Source organism: Rhinolophus sinicus, chromosome 13 (assembly GCF_057876585.1).
Source record: "Rhinolophus sinicus isolate RSI-liver-muscle chromosome 13, RSI-T2T, whole genome shotgun sequence".
NCBI lineage: Eukaryota > Metazoa > Chordata > Mammalia > Chiroptera > Rhinolophidae > Rhinolophus > Rhinolophus sinicus.
This window is the reverse complement of record NC_142513.1, coordinates 28,917,834-28,938,623: the sequence shown is the minus strand read 5'-3', so window position 1 is coordinate 28,938,623 and position 20,790 is coordinate 28,917,834. Positions and strand designations below refer to the sequence as shown.

Sequence of the window (20,790 nt, the reverse complement as noted above, 5' to 3'; positions counted from 1 at the left end):
TATCAGCAGCCGCTTTAAGTGTTTTTTTGTGTATATGTCATAATTCAAATAAAAATAGCATTCATGGAGGTTTCCTTCAGAGCCATTGGTAAAACACTCCATCGCGGGTCTCTGTCAAGATATCTGAAAACTTTTTCTTGGCTTCTGGCTTTGAACAACGTTTTAGAGTAACAACAAGGCTTCATTGTGCACTGAAATTTCTGTAAGGCAACATTCATTCAAGTGTTGATCTGTATTTCACCGTCCAAGAATAACAACAGTTATTTATATAATTTTATCCATGTTTCTGTTTTTTCCTATCCATTTCACCCTTTCACCCCGCCCCTGCTGAAACACTGTAGCTTGTTTGGGAGGGGGTGGGGTGCTATGCAGAGTATATACACATACAGATGTTTTTCTTATCCCCCCCTCCACCTCTGGTCTTGCTATGGGAGAGACAGACCGGACCTTTTTCTTAACAATATTACTTGAAATTTTGGAATTTAATATCATTCCTAAGTAATGGAATAGGTCTCCATAATCAGGGTATATTTATCGATCAGAAGTTAGCTTAATTCAAGTTAGAATGACAATAGAAGACCCCAGTGATAAAATGTACAACCCTAAGTAGTTTGGTGAAAAGATATGCAACTATTTCAGCTAAAATCCCTACCAAAGTTCACCAAATAGATGAGTACCTGTATGACTCTAATGGAATTGGAATTTTCTCTGATTTTTAATGGCCACCCAAGTTCATGAAGCTATAGGACTAACTGTTTAATTGTTATAATGAAAACTTTGCCAGTGGCTTGAGTACAGTTATGTGGGTTGTGAATGTTCATGTCCTATGATAATATATGCCATCTAAGCTACCCAATCAGCTATTTCAGTTGAAAGTACATTAAAATGTAAAACATATTAAACTTAGTTTTGTTTTAACGGAAGTCTTATGTTTCTTTTAAAAAATAGTTTTAAAATAGTGTGTCTGAGCACTTCGAGGTTGATATAAAAATGGTTATACATATGGCTCCAAGATCCTTTTTATATTTCAGTGGCAGAGCTAGTGGAAAGGAAAAAGAGCTATGACAAAGCCAGAGATCAATGCATAGCTGTTTTTTTGTTTGTTTTGCCCAAAGAGATGATTTGCTAGCAGGGTCGTTTATAATGTGCAGAAGAGCAATGTGAATCCAGCTCATTGTCATCATTCAAAGATACCTTTCAGAGGAACTGAAGTTCACAATTGGATTTGAGACTGTAGGCAGCTAAGTCATATTTATGATATCATTGTGTATCCAGATGGCCATCCATCCAACTAATGGTCACAGTTGCAGGCAGAAGAGACTTTGTTCCTAGTTTAGGAAATTCCCAAAATCTAGTAAGGCTATCAGGACATTAGACCAAGAGAAAAGACTTCAGGTATAGAGTGAGCCAGTAGCAGCATCTTAGAGGTGAGTTAGAGAAATTCCGGGCCAAGCTGAGTTAACAAAATTCGACATAGGGGAAGACAGCAACTCAGTGAAGCTGTGTCTCAGTTTGGGTTCCTGTGGGAGCAGACTGGAGCCAGTGATTGAAGTGCTTGCAGTTCCTTCAGAAGATGAAGGGAATACAGGTAGAGGAGTGGGAGACTGATGCAGAGGAGGGAAGGCAGTGAACAATGGTCATGTTACCAAGACAGTTACAACTGTGGTCAACTGAAGCTTAATCCTGCTGGGAAAGTCTGGGATATCATGTAGAAGATATCTCAGAGTTAGTCTGCCTACGCTGGGGTAAGGAGCTGGGGAAGGAGCTGGGGTATGTATACATTAAAATACCTGACATTTTAAGTCTGTTGTGTGGGTGGTGACTCAGGCTCCAGGAACAAGAGAATGACATGTGTATTAGATTCTCCAGAGAAATAGGACCAATAGGATATATACTAGTGTGTGTATATATAAGAAACATTACTTGAACTGTGTGGTATGTGAATGATATCTTAGTAGAGCTATTTTTAAAAAATCACCAAAAAAGAAAAAAAATCAGCTACAGAAACCTGTGGAGCTGCCTGAGGAGCTGCTTAGGGAACCAGAGAGAGAGATTGATTATGAGAGATTAGCTCACATGATTATGGAGGCTGAGAAGACCCATGATCTGCTGTCCACAAGCTGGAGGCCCAGGAAAATCAGTGATGGTGTTCCAGTCCCAACTCGAAGGCCTGAGAACCAGGGGACCAATAGGATAAGTCCTGACCTGAGTCTGAAGGCTTGACAACCAGTAGTTCCAATGTCCAAGGGCAGGGGATGGTGGATATCCCAACTCGAGCAGAGAGCACAAATTTGTCCTTCCCTCACCTCACCTTCTTGTTCAAATCGGGCTTTCAACAAGTTAGATGATGCCCAACCACATTGGTGAGGGTGACCATCTTTACTCGGTTTACAAATTCAAATGCTAATCTCATCCAGAAACATCCTCACAGAAGTACCCAGAAATGTTCACCATCCCTTAGCCCAGTCAGTTAAGTAGATACATAAAATTAACCATTACACTGCAGGCAAACAAATGAAGGTCTTGATAATCGGAAAGCTCATGCCCTGCTGAAGATTGTCTGGAAGATTGGGAAGTTTGAGTCAGCAAGTGGAAAGCCTCAAAGACAGCACCTGAATTGAGAAAGGAAAAGCAAGAACTGATAACTCACCTTCTGAGAAACATTCCACTTCTTCCTAAACCCACCATAATAGTAAGAGGAAACTGTCTATAATGGCCACAGACAGAAGAGGTTAGAACATGTTATTGAAGTTCCTATCTTCTCTAGAATTTTACAAAGGACATTGGAAGGTTTCCTGAAGTCAAATGCAATTGCCAGGTTGCAATTGAGATCTGAATAAAGAGAACGTAATCGGAAGTCAATAGACCCAGTTTGGAGACCAAATGCGGCCTGAGCTAGTTTTATACTTGTGGCATCTCATTCTGTACTTCTGTTTTTATTTTCCATGTAAAACAGGAATCACAGAGTATCAATTTTGTTTTTTAAAAATTGTTTTAAATTGTAATAATATTGGTATATGAAAGCCCTTTGTAAATTGTAATGTACTAAGAAAGAGTTCATCATCACAATTACTATGCATTGATGGCTGAAAATAGCATCAAATGTGTTGTCTGTATCATAAACTGGCTTAAATGGGTGGAGCTATTTGAACGTGAACATACATTTTTCCTTGAAACTGATTTATTTATATAAAAATAGCCTAAGATGAAAGCTAAACTTTAAATAACCAGTTAAGTCCACTAGACTGTCACATTTTATCCCAGAACCCTACATCAAACCATGGAAAATATGCATGCAACCAACCTATCGATGGTTGAGGCATGAACAGCCAATTGATTTGAAAACGGTAACTTTTTTTTCCCCTTTGAATGAGTCATTGTAAAGATAACTCTAACTTTGGGAAGTTTCTCATTTTACATATATATCTTTATTTCAGAATGAAAAATTTTGAAACCAGTGATTTAGCATTTTCTCCTAAGGAGAATTTTGGAGACAACAGCGGACTTGCTTCCTATGTGGCTAAAGCGATAGACCCATCTATCAGCTGGGAGGATATTAAATGGCTGAGGGGGCTGACATCACTACCAATTGTCGCAAAAGGCATTTTGAGAGGTTTGTTTCTTTCTCTACTTGAGTTCATACTGATTTTATGATCCTTTGTAGATATCATCGTGATGTTTCTAAGGGAAAACAATCAGGAAGAATTAACATGGATATCGAAAGCGACATTCCATCTCTCAATTCTCTCTTTTGAAGTTAGTATTTCCTCATTCTTAGGCAATATACTGAAGGACAGCAGGACTCTCCTGAAGTAAGAACTCACCCTTTTTAAAGCACTGGGATGCTGTTGCCTTATTTTGGAGCTGTCACCAAATCATGGATCTTGGCAAGATCTATTAGGTTGGTGCAAAAGTGATTGCGGTTTTTGCAATTGTTTTTAACCTTTAAAACTGCAGTTACTTTTGCACCAACCTACTAGAAGGTTCTACTTTGACTGAAGGCTGCAACTGTTTCTCTCAGGCCAATGAGAAGCCCCAAGGATGATATTATGACAGCCCAGACCTGTTTTAAGAGCCTTTTCTATTTTTCTCCTGTTTCCTCCAAGTACTTATGACTAGGACTGATTTTTGAGTGTGGTGATCTCACATCACCTCCCTTTAAAGAATGGTTGACTAGGACATTAAAATCCTCAGTTATCCAGCCATGGGTATTAAGGAACTACTTCCCCACTATTCAATCCCACATGTATTCAATCCCACAGGAATGTACCAGTGACTGTAATAATTTGGAGTGTAAATGTGTTCACCCATCAAAATGTTTTCTTGCCTTTGAAAACCTTTTTTTTTTTTCAGTATGAGTAAATAGATAACTGCCAAATACATATTATTTTAAATGGAAAAAATTATGTAAATGGCTCGGGGGTGAGAAATTCTATTAACTTGTCTCAGGGTTTAACAACAACTTAGAATCAAAACTTTTTATAGGTTTTACTTGAATACGTGTGAGTCCCATGGCCCCTATTTGTAAAGCTCTAGGTCTACCACTGACTTTATCTATTTAATCTTACGTATGCAGAATGAAGCTAATAAAAGTAAAAGAATGGGTCCAGTGAAGCTTTCAAGTAGTGGGGATATATTTAAATCGGTCTTAATCTGTGCTTTTAAAAAAATATTGTTGCACTCTTTCCAGTTGAGCATTGTCCTAGTCCAAAATTTCTGAAAAATTAAATTTCAGTGAGTATAGCCTGATGTTACAAACACTTTTAAACAACAGTTTCACTGCCCTTTCTCACATCCATATTGTCATCCGTGATTATTAGTGCTACTTCCTATAGCTGCACTCAACTGTAGGTTCTAACATTAGCCTGAAGGTTCTGCCCCATTCATGCACTTGTCAAATCACTTATTCATTCACTCAGCCATTCCTTACGTAAACATGTATCATGCTTACCGTGTGCTAAATTTAAAAAAAATAATAATTATTATTATTATTTGAGGTCCCTAGCCAAAAAGGGACAGATATATAAACAAGAATTTGGGTGCAATAAGCTGTTATAAGTGCTGAGATCAAAATGTATGTGGTATAAGGGTGTTTAAAAGAGGGTGTGGGCAATTATAAGAGTAGGTCAGGGAAGGTTTCATTTCCGAATGAAAGATGATGCTTGAGTTTTGCTATGATATCAGAGCAAATGACTCTCAGACTGAAATACTGGTAAAATAAGGCAGTTATAAGTAACAACTTATAAAACATATAAGCCATATTAGAGAAGGTAGACTGTAAGATGTTTGAGGATTACTAAGGATCTTCATCAGGGAGCAAGGAACATCATCAGATTAGCATTTTAGAAAAGTCACACTTTCTATAATGGAACTAATGGATGGAAGTGGCAAAACTAGGGGCAGATAGCACATTTAAGAAACTGTTGTTGATCAGTCAAGACATAATTGTGCCTGACTTGAAGGAACTGAGAGAATGCAATTGAATTAGAAAATTAATGCATTTTCAAGCATTTAATTCACTCACATCATAGTGGTAGCCCAGGGCAACTGACTTGAAAACACCAAGGAAGAATAAAATTTTAGTATGGTCCCATATTTGTCTATGTTTAATAGGGAACAAATATAAGAAAGAGATTATGCATTTTTTTTAACTAACTTTTCCAATTAAGATTCCCAATATATATCATTTTCTACAAGTTGGTCCTCTAGAATATGATGGAAATCTATTGAATTAGACTTTACTATCACGTGTTTTGTTAAAAATACTTTGGCTTCTAGAACTTCATTCTGTTGTCATCTTGATCAGGACCACCACCTTCGCATCCATATGGATCGTATGACTTGTTTCTACATATTTTCACAATGTTTTGCACACAATAAATAGCCCAGATGTTTACTAAGCAAAATCCTCAGTGAAAATTAGATGAGTCTATAAATTAGAGAATGCTCAAAAGCAAAAGAAAGAGTGATGGGACATTTGGCATTTGAAAGGAAATAACTTGTTTATACAAGTACAGTTTAGAATGTCTAGTTTTTCTGTAACTATTGATTTCATTTATTTAACAAACAAGAATCACCTCTATGACAACAACTGCATGGAGTAGTTCGTAGCCTCAATCTGGATGGGGGTGGGGAGCAGTTCAAGGATGGCGGGGCCCATTCTGGGCTAATTAGTACTCACTATTTCACAGATCTTCACTGAGAAGTTAAGTCACACGGATTGACTGAGAGTCGCCTATCTTCTTTCATTTTTCTTTAACCAGAAAGATGCAGATTATGTTTGCAGGCACATGGAATCATGGGCAACTGGAAAAATATCTATTACCACCATTTTAAGAATTGCATTTTAATGAATGCAAATTGGAGTACAAGATGTAATCTCTTCCTGTGGTTAAACTCTGCCCTTGGAAAACTTCAACACAAACTCCAAACATGTATTTGAGACAGGATTTGGTCTTTGCTAGAACTCACGCTAACAAACAAATGGCTTTATGAGCAAAGGCATAATGCTTTTTAGAGTTGTTGGGTTTTTTTTAGTTAAAATATTTAACTAGGTTGTCTCACTTCTATAGTGGCTTTTTGTTTCTCAGAAACTGTTTTCTAACTAGCTCATTTTCTATACAATTTTTTTTTCAAGACACTCTCAGAGGATATTCACTCAGTGTTCCTGGATTGTGTTCAAAACTGCTACCATGTATCTAGGATTGAGTTACTAAATTCCTGTAAGATATAAAAGAGTCCTGGTCAAAAGCTAAGATATAACAGAGTCCGGGTCAAAAGCCCCGAGGCCGTGAGGGTAAATCTTGAATATTTACACTTCACTTTGGTATTTTAGATTAAATATGGAAATAATGTATTAATAAAATAGCAAACACTACTATTCCCTATTGACTATTATATTTGTCAATCAATTAACGTAGTGACTGGCAATTAACAAATGTGGAATGCCATATTCATAAACTCTAAGCATTAATGAAAATATCAAAAGTTCATGAACATTTTCCTAAATCAGAGCAGTTTGATCCTCTCATTAAGGCAGCATGGTTTTCTCTCTGTGTTAAAATAAAATGTAAAACTTGGATTAAAACAGCCATAAAACAGTCTCATAGAAACACTAGATTTTATATTTAATATGAAATAAATATAGAATATCAATCATTTGAGTATATAATAAAATGCCTAACAACTCAGGCTTACAGATGAATAAATAACATACAAAGAAGTTAGTTGGTAAACACTGATATTTATATATCAGAACACCTTTCATACTATTTAATTGCATTTTAGAGTCTCTCATAGCATTTCCTAAAGGTGGATTCTAACAACAACCACCTGATGACATGATGTCTTAGCCTAGCTTCCATAACAAAATATCATAGACTGTGTAGCTTAACAAAAATTTATTTTCTCACAATTCAGATGGCTGGAAGTCTTAGATTAGGGTTCCACCATGGTCATTTTCTGGTGTAGGCTCTTCCTTTGGGTTGCAGAGGCCACTTTTTAACTGTGTTCTCACATGACCTCTTCTTTGTAGGAACTTGGAGAGAGAGAGAGAGAGAGAGAGAGAGAGAGAGAGAGAGAGAGAGAATGAGAGCTCTCTGCTATCTTCTTATAGGGGCACTAATATCATCATGAGAGCCCCATCCTAATGACCTCATCTTACCATACTTATTTCCCAAAGACCCCATCTTCAAATACTGTCACATTGGAGGTTATGGATTTTGGGGGGACACAAACATTCAGTCTATAAAACATGGATTTAACATTTTCATATACCTATAATTTTAGAAGAAAAATAATATCAGCACTGTTTTAAAAACTTAGAATATTTGGAAAGTGGTGTTCCATGAAACACATTTTGGAAATGGTGTTTTAGCATAAAATTTGAAAACCATCAGAGTTACAGATTCTCCTATGAATCTTATTATTCTTAGTCAGGCCTGCCCTTCACCTCCATTGTTGAATTTATAAATATATACAATATTCTGTACCCATCTGCGTAAGTTTCCAAAAATCTGATTTTCATTACAACCTTACACCAATTATTTTTAGTGTTAAATTTGAGAACTAGTATTACTTACATTCTGTTAACAAATCATTTGTTACTGGGAGAATGCTGAAAATAATAGTTTAAAATATAAAACATAAAAAAAAAATGTTGGAACTTGATTTAAGAGAACAATGTATTTTAAAACTATAGTTTCAGAAATCAATATACTTGGAAGCATGATTAGAGATTTAACATAATTTTAATATTACCTTTTGACAGATTTCAATGGTCAAAATACATTTAATTACAGAACAATATAACTTAAAATAATTACTGAAGTTATAAATCTGTATTTAAAAATATTTTTGAATTAGACTTGTTCATTACCTGTTACACCTAAAGCACTTGCCACATATATTCTTTTATGCTATTGAAACTGTAGAGGAGTAATTCTGCTTAATGCTAAATGGCATGATCTTATTAACAGTAATAAAAAATACTTAGCAAAGGTACTTCTTTATGAGGATAAATAAGTTTTAACTGCATGTCAATTTGGTATCTACTGGTAATTTTATTTATAATTAAATTGTAAGTGCTAACTTTTTTTCGCCAAGGAAATTATCACGACTGCTCTAGATCTAATGCTTGGGTATATTTCTGTCCTAAAGGTTCCCAGCAAATTATACTTGTGTATGTGTGAGGTCAGGCTCCCTTTGACAGCGGTGCTTCAACCTCTAAACCCAAGCCATCTGTTAAGTTGCTTTTTCCATTAATGCTTGTCCTGCTTTTTCTAGGAGACGATGCCGTGGAGGCAGTTAAACATGGTTTGGATGGGATCTTGGTGTCAAATCATGGGGCTCGACAACTTGACGGGGTGCCAGCCACTGTGAGTTGCGGCGTATGACGGGGTTTCTCTTTGGAGTTCTCATTTGCATCACAGTTTTGATTATCTCTGTGTCTGCCTCTTCTCTGTGAATATTTTTGTGTGAATGCTCAAGGTGACATATATATGAATATGTATGTGAGATCTTGAATTTTAAGTTTAGTGGCACATAACTACTTAAATTAGATCTTTAATTAGTCCAATACATTTATTTGTAAATTTATGAAAGCCCTTGTTAAATAACAAGTCATTTGTGGGTAGGGATTATTTTTGTATTCATAGGTGTACTGACAGGTACAATATGGAGTGATTATGCCATAAAAGTCCAAGAAAAGAGACGTGCTAACAGATAGTTGTAATTAAAAGCTAATGTAAAAACTCGGTGGAGTTTGAGATCATTGATAAAATTGTGACAAGAATTCAGGAGGAGGGAAAGACTAGAATATCCTGTGGACATGGGTTTGAAGAGCTGCCGAGAGAGGGTGGCTGGGTGGGAAAAGAGATGGAAATCCTATGGTCCATGTGCGGGGAGACCAGCTGCAAGCAGGCTACTCTACTTAAGCTATGAGCTCCCTGGCTGCACATGAGAACTTTAAAGTTCACTTGGGGAACTTTAAAGAATCCTGATGCCCAGGCTGCCTCCCAGATCAATTCGTCAGAATCTCTGGGGGCATAAACGTCAGTATATTTTAAAGCTGCCCAGGAGATTCCCAGTGTGCATCTATGGCTTTTATACACTATACACATTATGCTAGGCAAACCAGAGTCCAAAATCTAGATATAAAAGTAAACTAAACTGTCTGGAAAGGTTTGGGACTGAGTTAAAACTGTGAAGGAAAATAGCCCCAAGAAGGCCAAGAGCCAAGGAGACCAACAGAGGCACTGGGGCAGATTTTAAGGGCAAGGATTAGGGGCCCAGAAATGGATTAAAAGTCATGGAGACAGACACATACGTGTATCCTGGGGTGGATTTCATGGATGCATGATCCTGAGTGAGGGCCAGGAGCTGTAGGTGGGGTGGGGTATTAAAAAGTAGTTCCCTTCCATGCTGCCCATTTGTGGGCACTTGGCCAAGATGCATTTAGATGAGGCAGTGGTTTTGCAGTTGCCTTTCACCTCTGCTCTGTCCTCATAGGACCCCTGTTTTTAGAGGTGTGAGCCTAAATATGGACTGAGAAAGAATGGGATGTGTTTGGGGAATTCCAAGGAATCCATTTTGTTTGCAGCACCTGGTGGGGGTGGGAGAGTCCTAGGAAATATGCCTACCTGGACAGGTAAGGGAGGAGGTTCTTGAATATGATGAGTCATTGGATATGTAATAGAAGAGTTTGATTTAGCAGCAATGAGTCTTATAAATTGGATTTTGGTGTGACAGGAGGCAGGAAGATCAATTAGGTGGCCTAGATTTTTATGATAACCGAGGAAAGAGAGAAGCACCTGAACTGAGACAGGGCAAAGGGAATCAATTTCCATTCCAAATCTTATTTTTCTCACCTTTGAAAGTTTAAACATCATTAGATTATCTCTTTGGAGCCTTATACTTAAATATCCTATAATCCAGTTTATTATAGGCAAAGTAAGCTAGCATCATGTAACAAAACTTAAAAATAATATATTCAAATAATGTGGATGGACTTTCTAGACCACTATCTCTCAAATGGATGATCATGTGCCTTTTCCCCCTTTTTATCAGAATCACTCAGTCATAGTTATTAAATGGATGGCTTTAACTGGGGTGAACAGTTGAATTTATTCAAACAACTCTACGTAGAATAGAACAAATAATTTAGTCAAGTAGTAATGGATTGTTGTTTCATTGAGCTAGCAGGTTGATTTAACTAAATCCATAGACCAGCTGTGTAGGTCTTAGGGGAGATTCAATGACTACAAGGGAATATTGGGTGTACATATCTGTACTCATAGTTTTTCCTAAAGCACTAATGGTAGGAATGAACCAAGTCTTTGCATACTGAAGGATTACATTGTCAAGAATTGAAATCATAAAACTGGAAGCTTTCAACCCTTTCCAATTCAGTTAAACTTATAGAGACCTATCTTCTTAGGTGATATTAAATGTTGTCGGCAGATAAATAAAAGTTGGAGAGTGAAGACCTCCTCTGGGCAGGGAGAAGTTGGTTGGTCACAGCTCAAGGCTTTTTGTGGATTTATGCCTCTCCAGTGTATGAAGACATAGATTTTGTGTGCGGGCCAAATTAGGTTTGTTTTCTAAAAATAATATCTAAATCTACTGAAATCAAATCTAACTAGATTTTAAGAGAAAAATATCTAAATGATGTGGTTTATTTTCCTCTGGCTGAGGAGATACGGAAATTTATATAAAAGGCTTTTTGACCTGTGGTCTCCGGACTGTTTTAAAAAAACTATGACCCTCCCCCTTTGCATGCTGTATGCAAGAGAGGAGATGGTTGCTTGAGTTTAGCCTCATACTTTAGAGCAAATTTAAGGCCAATGATGGTGAGAGAAATGTGAGAAAGGATTCGGCTGACAGAGAGGATGTTTTATTCCTTAGTATGAGGTGAGTGGTCAAGTGCTTGAAGGAGGCTGTGGTATAAAACTTTTCAGTAGATGCACAGAAAGACTTGTTCTCCCACAGATTCCGTGACATCACAAGTCAGAATCAAAGAGGCAGAGTGATGTCATAGGACGAGCACTGCAATGGTCTAGGGTCTTAGGTTCAAGTTCTTGTCTTGCCTCTCCTAAGGTGTGAGAGCTAAGTGAGCAAGTTGCTTAAATTTTCCACCTAAGCTTCTTCATAGTATTGTGTTGATTGAAAGAAAAAAGTGACTGGACTATGTGATTTGTGCATTTCTGTACATTACAGAGTTCCCTTGGATGGGGAAATACTTAGCACTAGTACTCCTAGAATAGAAGTTTAAGTTTAGTTCGTCTTAACACCAGCCTACTGAGAACTACGGCCAGACCTCTGCTATACCCAAAAGGAATTAAAAATTTAAGTTCACATCAAGCTCCTTACCCTCAAGGACAATAATGTGTCCAAGATTGGTCTTAAAGTAATTAGAGAAAAATATGATCGAATCAAATAGACTTCCAAAACCCGTATTGCAGCATCTCAAACTGGGCTGTAAAGACGAATTCTCTGGAGTCTGAACCATAGCAGCATTTTATTTTTCATTTTTGTTTTCATGCTAATGGGACCCAAACTGATTTAAGCTTAAAAATATGACATTCTTTTCCAGTGAAAATTGTCAACTGTTGAACAGTTTCATAAAATAAGTATGTGGGTTTCCAAAATTGACTGCTTGGGCGTCTTCTATGAGATCTAAGAGATTTTATTTGTTTCCTATTAAACAGGATCCATGCAATTCTACCTTTGAGAAACACTTGATGTATCAGTTAGCTTTCACTGTGTAACAAACCACTCTGAAGCTTACTGGCTAAATTCAATAGCCATTTACTTACGGCACAATTTTGTAAATTGGCAGTTTGGGCTGAGATTAGCTGGGCTGTTTTCCTGGTCTTGGCTGGGCTCACTCCTGTGAACCTGTGGTCAGCTTTTGGGTTTACTAGGACAGGCTGGTGTAGGATGACCTCAGCAGGGACAGCTCTGCTTGGTCTCACTTCTAGTACTTAGTGGGCTGGTTCTCATGCAGTGGGAGAGTTCCTCCACAGTAAGTGCAAGCATGCAAGGCCTCTTGTGATCTAGGATTAGAACAGACGAGTTGTCATTTCTCTCACATTCTGTTGGGCACAAGGGCTAGTTCAGATACAAGGGGTGAGGAAATTGACCCATTTCTGCCCTGTGATGGGAGGAGATGAAATGTTACATTGCAAGGAAATGAAGATAGGAAGGGAAATAATTGTACCGATTTTTGCAATTGCAAACAATCAGCCAAGCCTCCATGGGCCCGTGATTGTCTAAGTTTGCTTAGTAGAACCCCCTCCACCCCAGGGCTGCCTGGTGAAGTGTGATACCATGTTTCCCCGAAAATAAGACCTAACTGGAAAATAAGCCCTAGCATGATTTTTCAGGATGACATCCCCTGAATATAAGCTCTAATACATCTTTTGCAGCAAATGCATCTTATTTTTGGGGAAACATGGTAGGTGGAGATGGATGGAGTAGGGTAGAGTCAGAGAAGGATTTATGGCCTGTGGCCTGGACTCGGTCTCCATGACATTTAAGTAAAGAAGCTCTGGCTTTATCTGCTTTGATTTATGTTCGACTTCTTTGGTGTGAAACCTTCAAAGGCTTCCATGACTAAAGTGTCAGAAATCAGTAGTACTAACAATGAATGCTATAGGAAGATAGAAAGATAAGAGCTCCTTGTGAGTGGAAGTTTGGAGGAACAAGGAGCACGCTGGAAGAGTATGACTTGAGCAGGAGTCTCTGTGAGTCAGATCTGTGTAGGATTCTTCCCTGCATCTCTGCGATTTTTCTTTCAGGATCCCTTAAACTGCCTGGCATACATGTTGAATATACCAGGTCCTCAGTAAAGTGTTTGATAAGTCAATGAATGGGTGGATAAATAAGCAATAGTATATTGGGATCTTACCATATTTTCCTGTAGATTAACCCCACTGGAGTTAAGCCCACAATTAGTTGTCTAAGGAACCGCTAAGGAAAAGAGAGCTGCAATGAATGGTCTCTTAGATGTGTAGCACGCTGAAAAGAAGGAAACATAACAGTCATAAAATAGTGGATTTGTCTACTATATTTACTTATTTATTTAATCCCCTCTGATCAGAATTATTCTCTGAAATACACACCCAGTAAAAACTGCAGTGAAGGAAAGAAAAAGAGAGAAGGAGAGGATTGCTCTGCAACAGACAGAGTCCCCTTGTCCACAGACACATGAAACACCAATCTGGGTTCCGTTTTATAACCCAGGATTCACATTTTCAGTATCCTTATTAGCTTCCTTTTAGGCCGGGTTGGGCATTGGAAATAACTAAAGAGACTTGCTAAGTTTGAAAAATGTGTATTGAACCCAAGCTAGCTAATATTTTTCTTTGGTTCTGGTTTCAAATGGGGAAATATGCTTAATTATAGCTTGCATCATCGCTTGAAAATTGTAGCATTTATATGTTGATGTAACTTGCCTGACTGTAAAAGCAGGACTATGTATAAGTAAGGGGGCATATGTAAATGGATCCAAAGCATGTGTGGCAAGGCAGGAAAGCCAAAAGGAAAAGGGGAAAATCACATTGCTTGCCAAACATTTAGAGGCCGCACGCCAAATGTTGCCTTCACTTCCTCCAAATCTGTTGCTGGGTTTGGTCTTCAGCCTTTTACATAAAACTCCCTTTAAGTTTAGCCTCTAAAACTTTAGGGGAGAAGTGGGAAAGACTTTGAGTGATTTCACTACAATTATTTCCAAGAAAACTGCCCTTGAATGTATGGTAGCTTTTCCAGCATGCATTTTAAATGGGGATTGGACTTAATTTTATATTGAAATATTTTGGTATGAACGTGGGTAATTTCTACAGATTTTGACCTACAGGTCACCTTGGGAATTCTTTCCATTCTCGAATGCAAAAATTTACATCAAAGTCGCCGACTGCATCAGCTATTAGCTATTAACTATATTGACTATTAGCCAACTATATTCGCTATTGCCACATGATGTTATAAAACAAGATTTCAAGCTCAGTGATTTAAATCAACAGTAATTTATTCCCATGAAACTTTGTGTGAACTGGGGGCATGCTGATACAGACTTGGTACTGGTTAGATGGCTGTGCTCCCAGTTTCAGGTCCAGCTGGACTTGGCTGGGCTACCTCTGTAGCTTGAATATTTATCTTGGGGCCCAGCTAAAGGGGAAGCATTGCCGAGGGGAATCTCCTCTTCTGGCAAATGGCACAGGTACAAGAGAAAGTTGAGACTCAAGAGGTTGCTTAAGGCCTATGCCCAGAAATGACATTCTGCCCTCTCTGTTCATATGCTATTGGCCAAAGTAGGTTGCAAGTCTAAGGCCAATGTCAAAGAGTGGGCAAGTGCACTCTGTTTTTGTTTTTGTTTTTGTTTTTCCTTTTTAGCGGGAAATACTGAGAAGTTGCCTTGGAAAGGAAATGGGTTCAGAGTGGTGTGAAGGATCAGGAATAATAACACAATCCACCAGATGAACCTCTAAGAGGATTGTGTGTTCTCTAGTGGTGCTATAAGCCATCATCAAATGTCAGTCAAGACAAGGAACTTCAAGATGCATGTGGTCATATTCCTTTAAAAACAAGAAAAATATTTTCATGGCGAGTTCTCTAATGTATTGGCTGAATGCAAAGTGTGTTGGACAGGGAAATCAGAGACCAAGTTTTTCATTATTAGCCGTGTTTGCATTTTTATACATCACCGCTTATACTACCATCTGAGTACGAACTTTAACAACTGATTTTCAATGAGTAAATAATATTCAGAATAATTTATATGAGCAAGATATCTCATTTACTTTTATGCATTTATAAAGAATAACTATATAAAAGTTAAGCATTTTTAAATTGTGTTTATATTTTTAAAAATAATGGTCTTTGAATTGGAGTATCAGGAACAGAAAAATAGTCTTGGACTTTAAAGAAAAATAAGCCACTCAGTTCCAAAAGCAGTGGATTTTTCAGTTACTAGTGTTTGTCCCTGTTTTATTTCCAGAGGGAATCATTTTACTGTTGATTCCACTCCTACTTGGTTTCTTTTACTCTGAGCCCCAGTCATAGGGTCATCGGTCTGTGGAGGTTGAGTTAGGTTGCAGTTCATCATGATCGTGTGACATTATTGACCTCTTCTCTCCACAGATTGATGCTCTGCCAGAAATTGTGGAGGCTGTGGAAGGAAAGGTGGAAGTCTTCCTGGATGGGGGTGTTCGGAAAGGCACTGATGTTCTGAAAGCTCTGGCCCTGGGAGCCAAGGCTGTGTTTGTGGGGAGACCGATCATTTGGGGCTTAGCTTCCCAGGTAATTGGAGGATGAAGAAATAAATATATAGGATGATTCGACAGTGAAATAAATACATGAAACAAGTCAGAATGACTTACCCAAAAGATCTGTGTCTTTTACTTACTTAGGGAGAGAAAGGTGTCCAAGATGTCCTTGAGATACTAAAGGAAGAATTCCGTTTGGCCATGGCTTTGAGTGGTAAGACTTGTTATTCCAATTGATGACTTCCTTTCCTTCTAGAGGTCTTGAAGCCAGGATTCTTGACAGGAAGAAGTGAATTTGAAGGGGAAGAGGATGGAATTATTTGGGGGTAGAATTAAATTTGAAGTTGGCTCAATCTTTACAGATCTAGTACAGAGACTCTGAACTGAGTGACTGCAATGTGCACAATCTGTCACACTTAGCCTCTGTCTTTGGCGGTCTTATCAGGATAGTTAGGTAAATATGAGTACCTTAAGGGTGAATGCTACATCATACTCTTCCTCTTCTTGTAACATATGAACAATACACCTACCTGGCTAGTCAACACCTCCACCTGGATGTCTAAGTGACATCTCAAACTACCTGTTCAAAACAAAACTGCTCACTTTTCCTATTAAACCTGCTCCACCTGTGGACTCTCCGGTTCATGTTAATACCATTGTTTCAGTTGCTCAGAGCAAAAATCTCAGTAATTACTGACTCCTCTTTTTCCTCACACCCTCACATCCACAGAGGCTCTATCTGCAAAACGTAATCAGAATCTGACCTCACGCACCACCTCTGCTGCCATCACTCTGGCCAGAGCCGTCATCAGCTTTCATTATCTTGGATATTGCGACAGTCTCTCTGTGTATCCTTCTCATCATCTGTTTTCCCTTGGGTATTGCAGGTCTGTCTCTGTCTGTCCTTGCCTGCCTCCCCCTCCAGCCTATTCTGATCATGGCGGTTAGCATGAACTTTATAAATATTATTTCAGATCATGGCACTTTTCTGATCAGAATTCTCCAATGGCTCTGGGTTTACTCAGCGTAAATGCTAAAGTGCTTATAATGGTGGGCAAGGCCATACAGGGTTGACCTCTGTCACCTCTCTGACCTCAGCTTCTACTACTGTCACCCTTGCTTATTCTGCTCAGGCCTCCTTTATCTCTCTGCTGTTCCTTGACTATGCCAGACATGTTTCAGGCACAGGGCTTTTGCACTGGCTGTTCCCTCTGCCTGGATGCTCTTCCCCCAGATATCTACACGGCTAACTCCCTCACATCCTCCAAGTCACACATACACTGTATTTTCTCAAAGGAGTCCATCCTGACCACTCTATTTAAAAATGGCATTTTGTTCTTCATCCACCCAATCACCTTTCAGTTTCCTTTGCCTGTTATTATTTCATTCTTTTCCACCTTTAGCACCTCTCATTTCCTATAGATCATCTATCATATAATTTAATTTTTAAATTACATGCATTATATATTATCTCTTTCCTCTCCAGAATGTAAGAAGCATGAGGCAGGAATCTGTTTTGTCTTCACTACAATGTTCCCAGTGCCTAGAGGAGTGCCTGGTACATAAACAATAATTTCTGAATGAATGAATAAATAAATAAGTACCATTATTACTAGTCACTGCTTTAAATGTGACTCAGATGGACCTCCAGATGCAAAGAATGACCTTGAGTTAATTATCAACTCCTTCACTTTTGAACGTAGTGAGGGTCTCCTTTTCTGTGATCCATATCATCCAGATTGTCCCCATAAATAGAAACCCCAGGGGGTTTGTCCCCATAGATAGAAACCCCAGGATCAATGTGTACTCACTGCTGTGCTGAGCCTGTGTAGACACAGCCTCAGTGAGAAGAATGTCATTGTGTGAATCCTCACTACACGTTTTCATTTGCTACAGACATATCCTAAAAGAGAGCTTTCAGCCACCGACTCTCTATTAAATGTGGCAGAAAGAATATACTCTTTGTGTTAATAAAAATATGTGCCAGTCATTTTGTGTTAAGGACTGTTTAGGTAATAAAAATGGTCTCATGCCACATAAGATTTGGCAAGGCTACCTTGAATCATAAACCTTACATTTGTCAAGTTTTACATTCCTTGGGAAAACGATTACCTGCCTGATTATTATTGCATTCATTTCATATTAAATGTATGCATTATTTTTTTCAGGGTGCCAGAATGTGAAAGTCATCGACAAGACATTGGTGAGGAAAAATCCTTTGGCCTTTTCCAGGATCTGACAGTGCACAATATTTTCCCATCTGTATTATTTTTTTTTCAGCATGTATTACTTGACAAAGAGACACTGTGCAAAGGGTGACCACAGTCTGTAATTCCCCACTTCAATACAAAGGATGTCGTTCTTCTCCAACAAAATCGCAATCCCTTTTAGTTCATTGCTTTTGACTTTTCAATGGGTGTCCTAGGAACCTTTTAGAAAGAAATGGACTTGCATCCTGGAAATATATTAACTGTTAAAAAGAAAACATTGAAAATGTGTTTAGACAACGTCATCCCCTGGCAAGCTAAAGTGCTGAAAAACAAAAGATACCCTTTGGTAAAATTGAAGGTAGCTAACGCTGAGGTGAAAAGATAATGATCTCACTGTTTATTAACCTGCATTGTGTTTAGATATCCTTAAAACAATGTTCTTAAGTTGTAAGCTCGGGTTCAAAAGGTTGGATGTGCCGGGAGAAACAGGCGACTTGGATTCAGAGTACTAAGGAGGTAGCACTTGATAGAATTGGAATGAATTGGTGGTAATTTGTGATTTTCTAGATACTTTTAAAAACCTTGAGCTGTGCTACTTCTTTGAATGTAAATTTCCATTCACATCTTTAGCATCTGAATATATCTGAATATTTCATGATATATATTGCTTTTTAATCAGAAATAAATAAAGCATCTTTTTTAAAAATAATCTATCTGGTCCATTTGTAACAATATGGTTTTCAACCATTTTAATCTTGGAATGCTAATTACCTCCCTGCTCCCCTTATGCATACTGCATTAATTATCATACCACCTAGTTCCTCTCCTTGTCTTTTGCTTCTTTCCATTCACACGCAGTGCTAGCTGCATTATTGGTGAGGGTCATGCCAAATGAAAATAAATGTTGGCCCCTTATTCAAAAAACAGGAAAAAAGCCTTTTCCTTCTTGTCAGTTTCTCTCTTAACATGTTATGGTATCTTTTATTTGCTATTTAATGTCACGTTTCCTTGGGCACAGGGATAGTCACAGGGCAAGTGTAGACCTTCACAGGTGCCTGGGACACTGTCCTGTGACCTGCCCTGACTCCTCTGTGCCCAGGTCCAGGACCCTTGGGGTGCAGGGTGACACTGTCACTGGGCAAGTGGATGAGCCAGCAATCAAGGACTCATCCAGGGGAAGTGGGGGATGGGACAATGTGTGATTCTAGGCTTCAAGCCCCCAGCAAGTAAAGACCTCCTTTGGCCTTTGCTTATAAAACATGAACTCAATAAAATTATTAAGAATTTCAAGCCAACAACCACAGAGCATTAAGCCCAAGCATAAGGCCCCCTTCTGACTGTGGAGTCCTGTGCAACTGCACTAATTGCATGTCCATGAAGCCCTGGTCACATGACTTTTAGATTTATTTCCAAATCAGGCATATGACAGACAGATTGTAGGTGACCTTGGTAGCCAATGTAACTTTGAAACTAATTTTTTACCATCTCCCTTGGTATTCAATCACTGTGAAGTATTAAATGATACAATTGATACAATCACTACCTTAAAATAACATTATTACATTATGTTTTCTTATTATACTTTTTATTCTCCAATTTCTCTCTCTCTCAATCTCTCTCTCTCTGTCTCTCTGTCTCTGTCTCTCTCCTCTCCCCCCTTTCCTTCCTCTCTTTCTTTAAATGCTAGGGCATTCCTAAATCCATGCTCCACACAAACACAGAACTTTCTTTCTGAAATTATATCTAAGTCTGGTAAAGAAGAATCATTTGATCTTATCAAAAGGAATAGTTACTACCACTTCACATTTTCTCCAAATACAAAGAGAGAATATTACTGTCATATCGTGTAACTGTCTTATGCTTCTGAATTAATATTGATCAATTGATAGGTACATCGTAAGCACCTCTTTGATTTTTCCCCAGATGATTCAGAAAGACCTTTGCTGTTGGTAAAGAACATCCCCGTGGGCTACGTCATAGTAGGTGGTTGGACAGTGACGTCCTAAAATCTTGGTAATTTCCCACAGTACGTGAAGATCCACATACTGTGTTTTAAGTAAATTTTATTCAAGTTACAAGAGAATGGGGATTTGTGGTCTTGATTTGTTAATGTCTAGATGCTTTTATGATCCTCAGAGACATGCTCCCTCCGTGAATGTCAATTTCTGTTTTATCTTCAGAGTTGTAATATAACAGAATGCTGTATGATGTATATTGTTTCCATAATCAAAATGGTAGACTGTTGTTTTTCTTTTAATTTTTTGAGAGGGTTTCTGGTCCAGTTGTAACAATACTAAAACCAAAGCTATCTTATGGCTAAGACAGGGAGGGATGGGTTATTTAAACATTCATTTCTGGAGGTTTTGTTGCTTGAAGTTGAGAGAAATTCTTTGAGGAAGCCAATCGACTTTTCTGTTCCTGAGTTTCTTGAAATAGGTTGGGGGTAGAGTAATAGGGCCTGGATAGTCTAATACGGTCCAAGTCAGCTTTTCTTGTATGTTGTTTAATGTATGTAGTACTCTAGAGTAGCGTTTCACCATCTGTAGAGTGCATCCTGGTCACTGAGTGGCTTGTGAAAACAGATTGCTGGGCCCCACTCCCATTGATTCTGATTCAGCAGGTGTGGAGTGAGGCCTGAAAATCTGCATTTTGAATGTAATCCCAGGTGAAGCTGATGCTGCTTGTCTGGGCATCACACTTTGGGAAACACTGGTCTAGTCTAGAGCAAGGAGCATCAAGTCAGATTTGCTAAGCTGATCACGTAATGAGCTGGCTGTTGGAGGTGAGACATGCTCCACTTACTAAGGCCAACTTCT

At 38.4% G+C, this 20,790-nt stretch overlaps 1 protein-coding gene across 1 annotated transcript in view; it reads left to right on the top strand.

The window, feature by feature from the left end:
• Positions 1-18,683, top strand: part of HAO1 (hydroxyacid oxidase 1) — a 50,530-nt gene extending 31,847 nt beyond the window's left edge. Inside the window, exons 4-8 of the mRNA XM_019734922.3 lie at positions 3,438-3,613; positions 8,785-8,876; positions 15,640-15,798; positions 15,909-15,978; positions 17,933-18,683. Of these exons, the coding sequence (XP_019590481.3) occupies positions 3,438-3,613; positions 8,785-8,876; positions 15,640-15,798; positions 15,909-15,978; positions 17,933-18,003 (568 nt within the window). The 3' untranslated portion in view covers positions 18,004-18,683. The remainder of the gene's footprint in view (positions 1-3,437; positions 3,614-8,784; positions 8,877-15,639; positions 15,799-15,908; positions 15,979-17,932) is intronic.
• Positions 18,684-20,790: the final 2,107 nt, after the last annotated feature.